Source organism: Pan paniscus, chromosome 3 (assembly GCF_029289425.2).
Source record: "Pan paniscus chromosome 3, NHGRI_mPanPan1-v2.0_pri, whole genome shotgun sequence".
NCBI classification, from domain to species: Eukaryota; Metazoa; Chordata; class Mammalia; order Primates; family Hominidae; genus Pan; species Pan paniscus.
The window spans coordinates 60,577,312-60,594,140 of record NC_073252.2 but is presented as its reverse complement, the minus strand read 5'-3'; the positions used below and the strand labels follow the sequence as shown (position 1 = coordinate 60,594,140).

At 38.2% G+C, this 16,829-nt stretch overlaps 1 protein-coding gene across 5 annotated transcripts in view; it reads right to left on the bottom strand.

The window, feature by feature from the left end:
* Window positions 1-16,829, bottom strand: part of UGT2B4 (UDP glucuronosyltransferase family 2 member B4) — a 40,758-nt gene that overhangs the window by 12,075 nt on the left and 11,854 nt on the right. For 2 of the 5 annotated variants that reach the window (XM_008961163.5, XM_055111464.3), the window contains exons 1-2: window positions 2,898-4,269; window positions 1,443-1,591 (exon numbers count right to left, since the gene is read on the bottom strand). In XM_008961163.5, coding sequence (XP_008959411.3) covers window positions 1,443-1,591; window positions 2,898-3,618 — 870 coding nt within the window. In that variant the 5' untranslated portion in view covers window positions 3,619-4,269. Of the gene's footprint in view, window positions 1-1,442; window positions 1,592-2,897; window positions 4,270-16,829 lie in introns of those variants that run through there. The other 3 variants (XM_063603595.1, XM_057302089.2, XM_055111462.2) reach the window with 3 other exon arrangements.

Below are 16,829 nucleotides of genomic sequence, written 5' to 3'. Positions count from 1 at the left end.
GCAGAAAACACCTGCTCTAATAGGGTATGTTTAGGCTAAGATGTAAACCTCTGGGATCTCAACGCAGAATGATTTAAATGCTTTAGTAAAATCAAGTGAACACTGGGTCTGGCTGCAAATATTAATAGAATCACACATTTACATCGGTAAGGGATTATTTTCTTATAAGTTAGAATACTGATGAAGATCCTTGTCACTTGTGGTAGAATTTTACAATTTCAGTTTGCTCATCTTACTGTCAAAACTGATATGTCTTATTTTAAACAAGTCTACAGGGTATCTGTCATATAGAAGACCATAGGACTTTGTTGGAGAATATAATCTTGAAATGCTGAATAATTAGTTTCTATTAAATGAGGAATAATATCTCAAGTGACTTACACATGTTAAGTAATTCATAGTATTAGTAATAACAAAAATAACCATAATTGCAAAACAATATTTCTGAATCACTAACTATATGCCAGAGACATTTTAAGTGGTTTATTTGTATTAACTTTTTTCCACACAACACAATATGAAGTTAGTCATATTACTGTAAAAGTAGGCATAGGTAATTCTATCCACTTTCTAGTCCATTTTTCCATCATCTGCTACCTGAATTCATACAAAATTTCCTCAATGGTCAGCTCTTTCTAGTTTGGCCCTTCCACAATTTAATCCATCGAACATCTTGGAATCTTTTTTTAAAAAATATAATCTTATCACATATTTTCTTTTCTTAGCTCTTTTTAGTAGTCCCTAAATGTGCTTAATAAATATTTCAACTCCTGAGGAGTATCTGGCTCTTATCTTGCCTATCAGCATCATCTGATTCTTCCTCAGTATCTTCCTTGCAAACTAAACTTTGAGTCTTGAGAACTGTCCTGAACACTTTACCTGCTTTTCTTTTTGTGTTTATTTCTCTTCTTCATTCTTTTACCTATTCCTGCATATAGTTCAGCTCTCATCTAAATTATTAATATCAGTGACTCCAGGATACTCTCTATTATCTACACTGGATGCTTCCTTAGCATTGGTTTTTCTCTGGAGATAATAGTTTTTACACTGTTTTTATTACTTGCATATATTCTATCTTTCAAAATAGAATGTAAGGTGTGTTGGGATAGAAACTGGGTCCCATACACTTACCTGTGGTGTGTGCTAATCTCTTTATAAATATTCTTTGAATGAATGGCCAGTACCTTCTTATATGTTGCATAATCAAAGCTTTAATTTACCAACCCTATTTTCAAAGTCTCTTTAGTATCCCTCTTTATTGGTAATAATGATGAAATTCATAAACTTGTGATAGTATCAACATGTACGTCAGTTTCTAATTGGTATCTGCTTTACTCTTCCCACTTCCATCTTTCTTCCAGTGTAAGTCAAACACTTTGAATGAATATAGAACCATTCGTACTGAAACTTCAAAGCAGAAAAAACAAACAGTAATAGTTTACCTTCGGTAGGGGTTTGGCAGGTTTGCAGTGGAGTCCTCCAACGAACTCAACATTTGGTAAGAGTGGGTGAGGAAATTGAAAATCCCAGTAGTTTCGAATAAGCCATATGTCAGCTTTTGCCATTGTCTCAGATAACGTAGTGGGTCTTCCTGATGGGGGGGAAAAAAAAAGAAAAGATAGATGACACAAGATAATTAAACTAGGTAATTTTCTGAAAGAAGTTAGAATAATGTGGGCAAAAATGTAGGCAAAGTGTTTGTGCCTTGAAAAAAATATACATACATTCATATATAGGCATAATTTAATTTTTATGTATTATATATTTTACCCATGTGTATTTACAAGAAAGGCAAAGTGGTGAGAGAATCATGAGGGAAAACTGCATCCCTCATGTCACATCAGTATATTCACAATCACAAACAAGCCATAGAGAATTAATCTCCATTTCTTTATTTTGTAAACCTTCGATAGTAGCAGATATACGTATAAACCACTCTTTGAGCTCCGTGATCAATTAATTCTACCATATCCATAAAAACAATTTTCTAACAAATAGTCTAATTTCCCATTCATTAATCTAATCTTTTATCTTTGGTTCTTCAAGTTAACTGTTGATTATTTTGAAATGATGGCTGAAATCCTTGTACCTACTACTGCTTTTGAGTCATGCTAACCTCATAATAATATTAGTTTTTAGGTAAATATGTTTGCAAATTACAGCTAGAAAATTTTGAGAACTTATTGAAACAGAAATTTGCATTCAACCTTAATTTGGCTCATATTTTTAAATAAAGAGACATAGTTTCAAAAAAAAACTATACAGTTGTAACTTAATGTTCACACTTTGACAAGATGATTAGCCTTAAAATGAATGGTTTCCAATCCTTTAGTGAAGGAGAATAGAAACACTGGAAACTTCAAATAACATGCATTGGTTTTTGATTCTGAAATGGAGACATCATTTCTCTCAACTGTGGAGGAAACCTTCTAGTAACATGGGTACATATTGCAATTACTAAATAATGAGACTGAGATATACAAGAAAAAACAATTTCTGCAATGTTATATAGATAGTTCTAGAAAAATGTGTAACTACTCAATCTACCAGTATGCATTCAGCAAGATGTTTCTGAATAAGTCTGACTTTTTTTTTAAGGTGAAAAAATGTATAATAAAACAGATATGTGATTGCTTAAAGAAATCTTAGGTGCACTAATATACAGGTTTATGACTTCCTGGAGTCTTCTGTACGAGTGATGGCCACAGAGTTTTAACTGATCCTATAATTTACATTTTCTATAGTGCTTGTGAGTTTGGTAGATCATCTTACAATTTCATTTGATAAATTCATTACAAAAATACCCCACTACCCTGACTTTATGGCTTTATACAAACTCAGCTTCAAAGGTACAAGAAAGTTAGATCTTCATGTTACCAATCGAAAAAGTTACTTACCTAGAACTTCACTGTAGAACTGATCCCACTTCTTCATGTCAAATATTTGGAACCAAAATTCAAAATAAAGCACATAGATCATATTTTTTACCCTCTCTATGAAAGTCATTTGGTCACTTAGTTCTGACATAACAACAGGCACATAGGAAGGAGGGAACAGAAGTCCTCCACTATGCTTTTCAATTGCGTAGCCAGGAGAGAAGCGGAGGCTGTAGACAAAGGGTATTTTAAGTAACTCGGCCAGCAGCTCACCAAAGGGGAAAACAGCATCTGCAAGAACAACATCAAATCTTGACTCCTGTAGTTTCTTCATAAGTTTCTTATTTGAAACTATATCCTTACAGAACTTTCTAAGTATGTCACTAAATGTCCACATGATTTCCTGTACTTGTGAAAAATATGACCAAAATGTGTCTTTTGGAAGTTCTGCCCATCTCTTAACCAGCTGCTTGATAATATCCTCAAACTCAGTTTTAGTTAAAGATACAGGATAAACTTCAAATTTAAGAGTAGATGGGCTGCTGGGATCAAAAGAAATGGAAGCTGAAGATGCCAATACAGTCACCTCATGACCTCTCTGGACAAGTTCATCCAGGATTGTCTTTATATTCATCCAGTGGCTGAATTCTGTGGGCCACACCAGCACCTTTCCACAACTCCCAGAGCTAAAGTAACAGCTCAGCTGTATCAGCAGAAGAGCTGAAGTCCATTTCATAGACATCCTGATGCAATGCAATACTTGTTTTCCAGTTGCTGCTCCTTTCTGTCATTTCTCATGGTGACATCCAGTATAAATCAGTCAAGAAGTTAAAATGTAACTTTTACACTTCAAAGTAAATACATTATATTAACAGTCTGAGCATGTAGATGACAAAGAGACAAATAAAAGGTAGATGACCTGTTTACACAAGTGAGTTTAATGCTCTTTTTGGATTTTTTTTTTTTTGAGAGCTCACTGCAAGCTCCTCCTCCCAGGTTCACACCACTCTCCTGCCTCAGCCTCCTGAGTAGCTGGGACTACAGACAGGCACCTGCCACCGGGCCCAGCTAATTTTTTTGTATTTTTAGTAGAGATGGGGTTTCACTGTATTCGGCAGGATGGTCTCGAACCCCTGACCTTGTGATCTGCCCTCCTTGGCCTCCCAAAGTGCTGGGATTACAGGCGTGAGCCACCGCACCCAGCCCTAGATTTTTAAGTGCTGTAATTCAGCTAATATCAATGATCTTGGATGGACACATCACCTGACTCATGTAACATATTTCAGAATAGTGTGCATAAGAGTAGCAGTGAGAGGCTCATGTTCCTGCAGTCTCTTTGACACAGAACTAAAGATAAAATAGCTAAATGTGGTTCAAAAACTTTTGTAAATTTGTTTACATATAATTCAGATATCATACAAATTATCAATTATTGTGTAAAATTTAATGTTTCATAGTATATTCACAGAATTGTGCTTCTACCGTAAGAGTCAATTTTAGAGAACTCTTATCTCCTAAAAATAAACCCTATAATCTTTAGCCTTTTACTCCCTACCCCTTCTTTCTGCATTTGTCCTATCCTGGGCAACTGCTACTTGAATTTCTGTCTCTATAGATTTGCCTATTCTGGACATTTTTTAAATACATGGAATCATACAATATGTGATATTTTATGGCTGGCTTATTTTACTTAGCATAATATTTTAAAGGTTCATTTGTGATATAGCATTTACGTGTTGATTCTTACAACCATCATGTATGATTTAGAGAGTTTCAAGATGAAACTATTCCTATAGACTTTGTTGAATTAATCAAGGGCAAAGGGAGGAGAAAAAAAAAACAAAAGTAAACCAAGCCTGTAGTACATTCAGTATTAATTATTACATTAGCTTGCTCTCTGGCTCACTTCCTAATAGTTTTTTGGCTATTGTCTTAGAATTATGCAGACATTGTTACAAGATTAAAGTTCATCTTAACTGTTCTATAGATAATAACTTAAACATTTTGAAATGTGGTTTTCTCTTTGAGGTATTCCTTCAGGTCCAGCATACTGATGAAACTACTGACTCAGCTGGTCTGAGGGACCTCCCTGATGCCAGCTGATCTCAAGGACCCCACAAGGAGCTGACTCACCAAAGAATGCAGTTTCCAACTCCTACTGATTTTATTTTCATTATCCTGACTAATCTATGACTCCAGTTTCTCAGTCCATCACACTCCATTATCCCCTTAAAAACTCCAGCCCAGATTTCCTTGAGGAGGTAAGTTTGAGGGCCTCCAACTATCTTCCTTCTCAGTGCCCTCCAATTATTATACTCTTTCTTTGTTGCAAAACATAATGTCTCATTGTAATTGGTCTATTATTGCAGAGTGGGCATATGAACCTGTTGGCCCTATAACAAAGACTTCAGTGGAGGAAATAACTGCAGATGTGGTGGAAATAGAAAGATAACTCAAATTAGAAGTGGAACTTGAAGACGTAAGTAAATTGCTGCAATCTCGTGATAAAACAAATACATGAGGAGTTACTTCTTATGGAAGAGAAAAGAAAGTTGTTTCTTGAGATTGAATCTACTCCTGGTGAAGATTATGTGAACATTGCTGAAATGACAACAATAGATTTAGAATATGACTTAAATTTACTTAATAAAGCAGCATTAGACTTTCAGAGGATTGATTCCAGTTTTGAAAGAAGTACCACTATGGGAAAATTGCTATCAAACAAAAATGTATGCTAAACAGAAATCTTTTGTGAAAAGAAGGGTTAGTGGATGTGGCATATGCCATTGTTTTCTTACCCTTAAGAAAGTGCCACAGTCACGCCAACTACTAGCAGTCACTACTCTGATGAGTTAGTAGCCATCAACATTGATGCAAGACTCTCCACCATGAAAAAAGTTTACAACTCACTGAAGGCTGAGATGAGTGTTACTACTTTCAGCAATGAAGTGTTTTTAATTAAGGTGTATACTTTTTTTGAATTTAATACTACTACAGAATTAATAGACTGCAGCAATGTGTAAACATAACTTTTATGTGCCAGAGAAACCAAAACAAATTGTGTGACTCACTTTATTGCATGTTTTGCTTTATTGTAGTAGCCTGGAACCAAATCTGCAACATCTCAGAAGTATTTCTTGTGTTAGCAAAATCACTTAATATGAGGTATACTCTTGAAAATTATTATAAGTGGGGGAGTGGGCAAGATGGCCAACTAGAAGCAGCTCATATGCATGGCTCTTGTGGAGAGAAACAGATGGAGTGAGTAAATACAGCACCTTCAGCTGAAACATTCAGATACTTGCCTTGGGACTAATCAAGGAAGCAACTGATACACAGAGAATGGAGAAAGACAAGGCAGCTATGAATCCATCTGATCTTGGGCTTTTTTTTTTTTTTTTTTGGTTGATTGGTAGGGTATTTATTACTGCCTCCATTTCAGAACTTGTTATAGGTCTCATCTTATTCTCAGTTCATCTTTGGGAGGGTGTATGTGTCAAGGAATTTATCTACTTCTAGATTTTCTAGTTTATTTGCATAGAAGTGTTTATAGTATTCTCTGATGGTGGTTTGTGTTTCTATGGAGTCAGTGGTCATATCCCCTTTTATCATTTTTTATTGTGTCTATTTGATTCTTCTCTCTTTTCCTCTTTATTAGTCTAGACTGCTGTCTATTTTATTTTATTTTTTCAAGAAATAGCTCCTGGATTTGTTGATTTTTTGAATAGTTTTTCATGTCTCTATCTCCTTCAGCACCACTCTGATCTTAGTTATTTCTTGTCTTCTGCTAGCTTTGGGGTTTGTTTGCACTTGGCTCTCTAGTTCTTTTAGTTGCAATATATGTGTCAATTTGAGGACTGTCAAGCTTTTTGACGTGGGAATTTAGTCCTTTAAATTTCCCGCTTAGCAATGCTTTAGCCTCATCTCAGAGATTCTGTTATATTGTCTTTTTGTTCTCACTGGTTTGAAAGAACTTCTTGATTTCTGCCTTAATTTCATTACTTACTCAGGAGTCATTCAAGAGCAGGTTGTTCAATTTCCCTGTAGTTGTGGGGTTTTAAGTGAGTTTCTTAATCTTGGGTTCCGATTTGATTGTGCTGTGGTCGGAGACACTGCTTATTATGATTTCAGTTATTTTCATTTGCTAAGGAGTGTTTTACTTCCATTTCTGTGATTGATTTTAGAGTAAGTGCAATGTGGTACAAAGAACAATGTATATTCTGTTGTTTCTGGGTGAGGAATTATGTAGATATCTGTCACGTCCACTTGATCCAGAGTTGAGTTCAAGTCCTGAACATTGTTGTTAATTTTCTGTTTTGAAACTCTGTCTAATATTGACAGTGGGGTGTTAAAGTCTCCCACAATTATTGTGTGGGAGTCTGAGTCTCTTTGTAAGTCTCTAAGAACTTGCTTCATGAGTCTGGGTGCTTCTGTATTGGGTGCATATATATTTAGGATAGTTAGCTCTTCTTGTTGAATTGAACCCTTTACCATTATGTAATAGCCTTCTTTATCTTTCTTGATCTTTTTGGTTTAAAGTCTGTTTTGTCAGAAATTAGGATAGCAAGACCTGCTTCTTTCTGCTTTCTATTTGCTTGGTAAATTTTCCTCCATCCCTTTATTTTGAGCCTATGTGTGTCTTTGCAAGTGAGATGGGTCTGTTGCATACAGCATGCTGATGGGTCCTGACTCTTTATCCAGCTTGTCATTCAGTATTTTTTAATTGGGGCATTTAGCCCATTTACTTTTAAGGTTAATATTGTCATAATCCAATTACTGAGTATATACCCAAAGAATATAAATTATTGTATTTTAAAGATACATGCACACATATGTTCATTGCTGCACTATTCACAATAGCAAAGAGATAGAATCAACCCAAATGCCCATCAATGATAGACTGGATAAAGAAAATGTGGTACATATACACTGTGGATTATTATGAAGACATAAACAAGAATGAGATCATGTCCACTGCAGGGACATGGATGCAGCTAGAAGCCATTATCCTCAGCAAACTAACACAGAACCAGACAACCAAATACCACATGTTTTCACTTATAAGTGGGAACTGAATAATGAGAACACATGGACACATGGAGGGGAACAACACACACTGGGGCCTGTTGGGATAGGGAAGGGAGGGCATCAGGATAAATAGCTAATGCATTCTGGGCTTAATACCTCGGTGATGGGTTGATAGCTGCAGCAAACCACCATGGCACATATTTACCTATGTAACAAACCTGCACATCCTGGACATGTATCCTGGAACTTAAGACAAAACAAATACAATGAAGAACAACAACAAAAATAAATTATTAATAAATGACCTTTGAACAAGGAAAGGAAGAAGAAAGGAAGAAAGGAAGAAAAGAAAGAAAGCAAGAAAGCAAGAAAGCAAGAAAGCAAGAAAGAAAGAAAGAAAGAAAGAAAGAAAGAAAGGAAAGGAAAGAAAGAAGAAAGAAAGAAAAAGAAAGAAAAAGCAAGCAAGCAAGCAAGAAAGAAAGAAAGAAAGAAAGGAAAGAAAGAAAAGAAAGCAAGCAGGATGATGGTCCATCCAGGAGCAATGCAGAGCCAAGCAAACCTCCCTGGTCCAGGGAAGTGATGAGTGAATGTGCAACTCCAGGTAACATGCTTCTCCCACAGATCTCTGCAACCCTTGGGTCAGGAAGTCCCCTCATGAACCCACTCCCCCAGGGCCTTAAGTGTGACACACAGAGCTACATGGAGTTTAGGCAGAGGAGCAGCTCAGGCATGTGTAGAGACCTGGGAGTTTTAGATACCCCAGCTTTCTGGGCTTCCTGGCAAAAGTAGCTGTAGCTCTGGCAAAGTGGGAGGTTAGGAATGTGACCATATTCCTAGCAAAGAGGTTGAATTCAGGCGGCCAAGCAGTGACAGTCTGCAAGCACCACCCTCACAACACCTCACAGGATAAGACCCACTGGCTTGGAATTCCAGACAGTCATGGTAGCAGTGTTGTGCCTACCGGGGATGGAGCTTGGGGTTGGGTGCAGAGGGGTAGTGTGCAGTGAGGACTGCCATTTTTACTGTTTGAGCAACTTAGCTGTTCTGCCCTTTGAGCTTTGGAGAGTCCAGATGGACTCGGCGGGGGGCGGGTGGAAGGAATCCCTCAGCTGTTGCAAATCTACTCTACCTAAACTTGGCCAGACTGCTTCTTTAAGCAGGTTCCAGATCCTGTTCCTCCCCAATGGGCAGGACCTCCAAACAGGGGCTTCTAGCGACCCCAATCAGTGTTCTCCTGCCACTAGAGATTTGAAAACACCCTGGGAGAGGGCTTGCAAGAGGTGTGGGCTGCCATCTTTGCTGTTTGGGCGACTTAGCAATTTCAACTTGGAGGCTTTGAAGAGTCCAAGATGACTGGGGTGAAAGTGATAGCCCAGCACAGCAAAGCAGCCCTAAAAAAATGTGTGAGCAGACTGCTTTTTTAAGTGGATCCCTGACCCTGCTCCTCATCACTGGGCAGAGTCTCCCAACAGGGATTTTGGGTACCGCCACTGGTGTTTCTCAGCTGACAGAGTTTTCAGGTATAGGGTTAGTATAGAGCTTCTGGGGAAGGGGCAGGCTGTCATCTTTGCTGTTTGGGCAACCTAACCAATCCTGCCTTTGAGGTTTGGAGGTTCCAAGGTGACCAGGGGCTGATATGTACCCCCAGCACAGTACAGCTGCTCTATGAAAATGTGGTCAGCTGCTCTACTTAGACTCCACATAGCTCTGTGTGTCACACTTAAGGCCCTGGTGGAGTGGGCTGGTGAGGGAACTTCCTGACTCGAGGGTTGCAGTGATCTGTGGGAGAAGCATGTTACCTGGGGCTTCACATTGACTCATCACTTCCCTGGGAGGTTCATTTGGCTCTGCATTGCTCCTGGGTGGGACATCATCCTGCCTTGTCTCTCTTTCCCTTCCTTCCTTCCTTCCTTCTTTTCTCTCTTTCTTTCTTTCTTTTCTTCGTTCAGTTGTCATTTATTAATAATTTATTTTTGTTGTTGTTGTTCATTGTATTTGTTTTATTTTAAGTTCCAGGATACATGTCCAGGATGTGAAGGTTTGTTACATAGGTAAATATGTGCCATGGTATTTTGCTGCAGCTATCAACCCATCACCGAGGTATTAACACAGTCCTTCTGACTGTGTTAGACCTCCCAACTGGGGTCTCCAGACACCTCTTAGAGGTGTGTTTGGGCCAGCAACAGGTCTGTACCTCCCTGGTACAGAGCTATTCGGAAAAAGGGCAGGCTGCCATCTTTGCCGTTTCTCAGATTTCACTGGTAATACCTTCAGGTACTGGAAAATCTGAGGCAACTAGGGACTGGAGTGGGCCCCCAGCATACTGCAGCAGCCCTACAGAAAAGTGACCAGATTGTAATGTGGTTGCCTGTTCCCATATCTCCTCACCAGGCAGATCTCCCAAACCTGGGCCTCTAACCACTCCCTGCCAGAACTATTGAGCTATTAGCGACTTGGAAACTCCCTGGACAGAGCCTCCAGGGGCCCCTGAAAGCCCCTCTGCCACAGCTTCTGTGGTGGAATTTACCTTGCTACCCTCAGACTACCAAAGGAGCAAAGACCCTAAATGCCATACTCACACCCCCAACAAGCTCCAGTTGATTCAGGAAGAGGAGGCCCAACCATCTCCCATGGATCCCACACATCACACTGCTACTCACAAAACAGGGAACCCCTGACTTGGGCCCACAGAACAGCGTCTCCATCCTGGGATGATTGCATTGAGTGATTACTGACCAGCACCTCTTTGGTATGGATCCTCCAGGAGACAAGCAAAGTAGTGGAACAGTAAGCCAGCTGATGTGAAGCCAAGAGGGGTTGGTGTGGGAGCATCTGTAGCAAAGTGTGGCCATCAATGGCCATCTCTTTAGGCTCAACTTGGTCACATAACAGACTTTAGCCCTAGGGGAACTGGCAAAGCTGGTCTTTTCAGGGAAATTCTGCACATCAGACAAGGCTGGTTCAACTTGAGCCTTCCTTGGACTTCTGCCCTTACCCAGGGCCCCAGCCTGGCCATGACTGCTTACAGGGTAGTCCTTGGTGCCCTGGGGGCTCACACCATAGCTTCTGCAGCAGTGGACTGTGCCTGATTGGAGAACTCCAGCAAGGTGACCCCTATAGCCATGCACCCAGTCTACATATTCTCTCCCAAGACTGCAACTTCTCCTGAGTCCACAGCAACTTCCCATGCCATTGTGCTGATGCAAATCTGCATGAGTGAGTTTAGCTTTACTTGCCCCAGCAGCACACAGGAGTGCAGTACACCCTCCTACTGCACCCCTCCCCCCTACTGACAGCATTTGCAGACGTAGCCTTGGCAGGCACAGAACCAGACAGCCCTGACCCTGCCAGTCCCCCACCCTTGTGCTAAAGCTGCACAGAGAACAGGAAATCCTCCCATAACCTAAGTGATCACTCTTAACTTGTGGAGCACAGAGAAGAGACTCAGAATTGTGCTGCCCAGCAACCCACCCTAATCCAACACCACCTCCACTGTAACAGCACACAGTCTCCAGCAGGGGCCTTCCACTTCTCCTCCAGTTGCCTTGCTTCAGCCTTCGTGATGAGCAACCATAGTGAGGCAGACACCTCTGCATTCACTAGTACTCTGCTGCAGCTGCTTCACCTGGGCCACTGCAGCTCAGAAGACTCAAAACCTTGAGGAGCCAGAAAACAAAGTTGAGACCCAATAGAAGTCCACTGGAGTTAAAGCACGTGGTCCAGGAGTTGAGAACAGAACGTTGGTCCACCAAAATCTTCCAGAAACAAAGCCAATTGGCTGAATTCACCTTATATCACAATGAACCCTCAAGGTAATTAAATAAGATAAAAAAGAAAAATAAGCAAAGGTCAGCAACCTCAAAAATTGATGACAGGCCCACAAAGGTAAAAAATTATTGCAAGAATGCTGAAAACTCAAAAATCCACAGTACCTTCTCTCATCCAATGACCACATCACCTCTCCAGCAAGGGTTCAGAACCAGGCTGAGGCTAAGATGGCTGATATGACAGAAGTAAAATTCAGAATATGGATAGAAATGCAGTTCACTAAGCTAAACAAGTATATTGTAACCCAAAAGCAAGAAAGTCAAAAATGATAATTATCATAGGAGCAAAATATAGTATAAAGAACTCTACTTTACAAAGTAACCAGTATAAAGAAGAATGTAACCAATCTGATAGAGCTGGAAATGATACCACATGAATTTCATAATGAAATCACAAGTATTAATAGCAGAATAGACCAAACAAAGAAAAAAATCTCAGAGCTTGAAGACTGGCTTTCTGAATTAAGATAGGCAGACAAAAATAGAAAAAGAAAGAATGAAAAGGAATGAACGAAAGCTCCAAAAAATATGAGATTTTGTAAAGAGACTAAATCTACAACTAACTGGAGTGCCTGAAAGATATGGGGACAATGGAATCAACCTGGAAACCATATTTCAGGTACCATCCCTGAGAACTTTCCCTACCTAGCTAGAGAGACCAACATTCAAATTCAGAAAATGCAGAGAACCCCAGTAAGATACTCTATGAGAAGATTATCATCAAGATACATAATTATAGATTCTTCTTGGTAGAAATGAAAAAAAAAACAAACGTTACAGAAAGATAGTGAGAAAGATCAGGTCACCTACAAAGGGAAGCCCATAAAACTAACAGTGTACCTCTCAGCTGAAACCCTATAAGCCAGAAGAGATTGGGGGCCATTATTCAACATCTGGCCAAATAAGTAAAGGAAAAATAAGATATTTTTTAGACAAGCAAAGGCTGAAGGAATCTGTTACCACCACACCTGCCTTACAAAAGCTTCTTAAGGTACAAAAGCTTTCTTAAATGTAGAAGAAAAAAAAGAAAACATTTCCAACCATTACAAAAGCACACTGAAGTACACATACTAGTGACACTATAAATCAACCACATACACAAGTCTACAAAATAACCAGCTAACATCATGGTGGCAGGATCAAATCCACACATATCAATATTAACCTTAAATGTATATGGGCTAAATGACCTAATCAAAAAATATAGAGTGGTAAGCTGGTTAAAGAACCAAGACCCATTGGTATGCTGTATTTAAGAAACCAATCTCACCTGCAATGGCATACATAGGCTCAAAATAAATGAATGGAGAAAAATCTACCAAACAGAGAGAAAACAGAAAAAAAAAAACATATTTCAAACCTACTTTCTGACAAAACAGAATTTAAACAAAAAAAAAAAAAAAGAGAAGAACACTGCATAATGGTAAAGAGTTTAATTCAACAAGAAGATCTAATTATCCTAAATATAAATGCACCCAACACAGGAGCACCCAGATTCTTAAAGCAAGTTCTTACAGACCTGCAAAGAGACTTAGACTCCCACACAATAATAGTGGGACACTTTAATTCCCCCGTGGCAATATTAAACATATCATCAAGGCAGAAAACTAGCAAATATTTAGGATATGAACTCAGCAGTAGATCAAATAAACCTGATAGATATCTACAGAACTCTCCACCCCAAACAGAAGAATATACATTTTTCTCATTGCCACAGGACACTTTCTCTTTAATTGATTGCACAATCAGAAGTGAAACACTCTTTAGAAAACACAAAAGAATTGAAAGTGTAACAAATAATCTCTTGGACTACAGTCCAATCAACTTAGAAATCAAGACTAAGAAATTTACTCAAAACCATACAATTACATTGAATGACTTTTGGGCAAATAATGACTGCTCCTGAATGACTCCTGAATGACTTTTGGGCAAATAATGAAATTAAGACAGAAATCAAGAAGATCTTTGAAGCTAATGAGAACAAAGATACAACATGCCAAAATCTCTAGGATAAACCCAAGCAGTGTTAAGAGGAAAATGTATAGGACTAAATGCCCGCATCGGAAAGCTAGAAAAATCTCAAATTAACAACCTGAAAATCACAACTAAAAGAACAAGAGAACCAAGAGCAAAAAAATTCCAAAGCTAGCAGAAGCAAGAAATAATGAAAATCAGAGATGAACTGAAAGAGATACAGACACAATAAAAAGCATTCAAACGAATAATGAATCAAGAATCTCAGTACTTTTTTTGAAACAAATTAACAAAATAGAATTCTAGCTACAATAATAAAGAAAAAAGAAGATTCAAATAAACACAATCAGAAATGACAAGGAGGAGATTAGCACAGACTTGACAGAAATAAAAACAACCATCAGAGAATATTATGAACAACTCTATGCACAAGAACTACAAAATGTAGAAGAAATGGTTCCTGGAATTATATACCCTCCAAAGACTAAACCCAGAAGAAATTGAATTGCTGAACAGACCAATAACAAGTTCTAAAATTGAAGCTGTAATAAATAGCCTACCACCCAAACAAAGCCTAGGACCAGATAGATTCACAGCTAAATGGTGCCAGACATAAAAAAGAAGACCTGGTATTATTTCTACTAAACCTATTTCAAAGAATTGTGGAAAAGGGACTCCTCCCTAAGTCATTTTATGAGGCCAGCATCATCCTAACACCAAAACCTGGCAGAGATGTAACAAAAAATGAAAACTTCAAGCCAATATCCTTGGTAAACCTCAATACAAATATCCTCAACAACACACTGGCAAGCTGAATTCAACAGCATATCAAAAAGCTTATCCACCATGATCAAGTAGGCATTATCCCCAGGATGCAAGGTTGACTCAGCCTATGGAAATAAATAAATGTGACTCTTCATATAAACAGAACTAAATACAAAAACTACATGATTATCTCAATAGATGCAGAAGAGGCCTTCGATAAAATTCAGCATTCATTTATGTTAAAAACTCTTTATGAGCTAGGTATTGAAGGAACATACCTCAAAATAAAAAGAGACATCTATGACAAACCCACAGTCAACATCATACTGAATGGGCAAAAGCTGGAGAGATTTCCCTTGAAAACCTGCACAAGACAAGGATGCCCTCTCACCACTCCTAATCAACATAGTATTGGAAGTTCTTGTCAGGGCCATCAGGCGAGCGAAAGAAATAAAGTGTATTCAAATAGAAAGAGAGGAAATCAAATTATCTTTATTTGCAGATGACATAATCCTATATCTAGAAAACTCCATCGTCTCGGGCCAAAAGCTTTTTAAGGTGATAATTTCAGAGAAGTCTCAGGATGAAAATTCAATGTGCAGAAATCACTGGCATTTCTATGCACCAGCAAGAGCCAAGCCAAGATCCAAATCAGAAACAAACTCTCATTCACAGTTGCCACAAAAAGAATAAAATACCAAGGAATATAGATAGGTGAAAGATCTCCAAAATAACCAACCAAACAAACAAACAACTACTGCCGAAAGAAATTAGATATGACACAAACAAATAGAAAAACATTCCATGCTCATGAATAGGAACAGTCAATATTGTTAAGATGGCCATACTGTACAAAGCCACATGTAGAAGACTAGAACTGGATCCCGTCCTTACACCATATACAAAAATCAACTCAAGATGGATTAAAGACTTAAATGTAAAACCCAAAACTATAAAAACCCTGGAAGACAAACTATGCAATAGCATTCAGAATATAGACACGGGCAAATATTTCATGATGAAACTCCAAAAGCAATTACAATAAAAGCAAAAATTGACAAATGACATCTAACTAAAGAACTTTTGCACAGCAAAAGAAAATATCAACAGATTAAACAAACAACCTACAGAGTGGAAGACTTTTTTGTAAACTATGCATCTGGCTAAAATCTAACATTCATCATCTATAAGAGACTTAAACAAATTTACTAGAAAAAAATTAAAAAGTGGGCAAAGGATATAAACAGACACTTTTCAAAAGAAGATATACCTGCATCCAGCAATCATTTGAAAAAATAGCTGAGCATCACTGATTATTAGACAAATGCAAATTAAAACCACAATGAGATACCAACTCACACCAGTTAGAATGGCTATTATTAAAAAATAAAAAATAAATTAAAAAAAAGATGTTGGAGAGATTGGGGAGAAAAATAAACACTATATACTTTGGGGAGCATAAATTAACTCAATCATCATGGAAGACAGTGTGGTGATTCCTCAAAGGCCTAAAGACAGAAATACCATTTGACCCAGCAATCCCATTACTAAGTATACAGCCAAAGAAATGTAAACAATTCTATTATAAAGAAACATGTATGCACATGTTTATTGCAGCACTGTTCACAATAGCAAAGACATGGAATCAGTCTAAATGCTCATCAGTGATAGACTGGATAAAGAATATGTGGTACCTATACACTATAGAATTCAATGCAGCCAGGAAAAAAAGAATGAGATTATGTCCTTTGCAGGGACATGGATGGAGTTGGATGTCATTATTCTCAACAAACTAACGCAGGAGCAGAAAACCAAATACTGCAGGTCCTTATCTGTAGGTGGCAGCTGAATGATGAGAACACATGGACACATAGAAGGGAACAAAAGACACTAGGGTCTATTTGAGGCTGAAGAGCGGGAGGAGGGAGAGGATCAGAAAAAATAACTACAGGGCACTAGGCTTAATACCCGGGTGATAAAATATTATGCACAGCAAACCCCATGACATAAGTTTACCTATATAAACCTGTACATGCACCCCTGAACTTAAAATAAAAAGCATATATTTTAAGTGTAAAATACAATACTGTTAAGTATAGCCACAACATTGTGCAGCAGATCTCTAGAAATTATGCATCTTGTTTCACTAAAACTTTATACTCATTGAACAGCAACTCCCAAGTCTCTCTTTTCCTAGTCACTGGAAGCCAACATGCTACTCTCTGATTCTATGAGTTTGACTGGTTTAGATGCCTTACAGAAGTGGAAGCATGCAGTGTTTGCCTCTGTGTTATTTCACTTAATATTATTTTCTGAAGGTTTTTTTATGTTGTCACATATGGCAGGATTGTTAGATCAT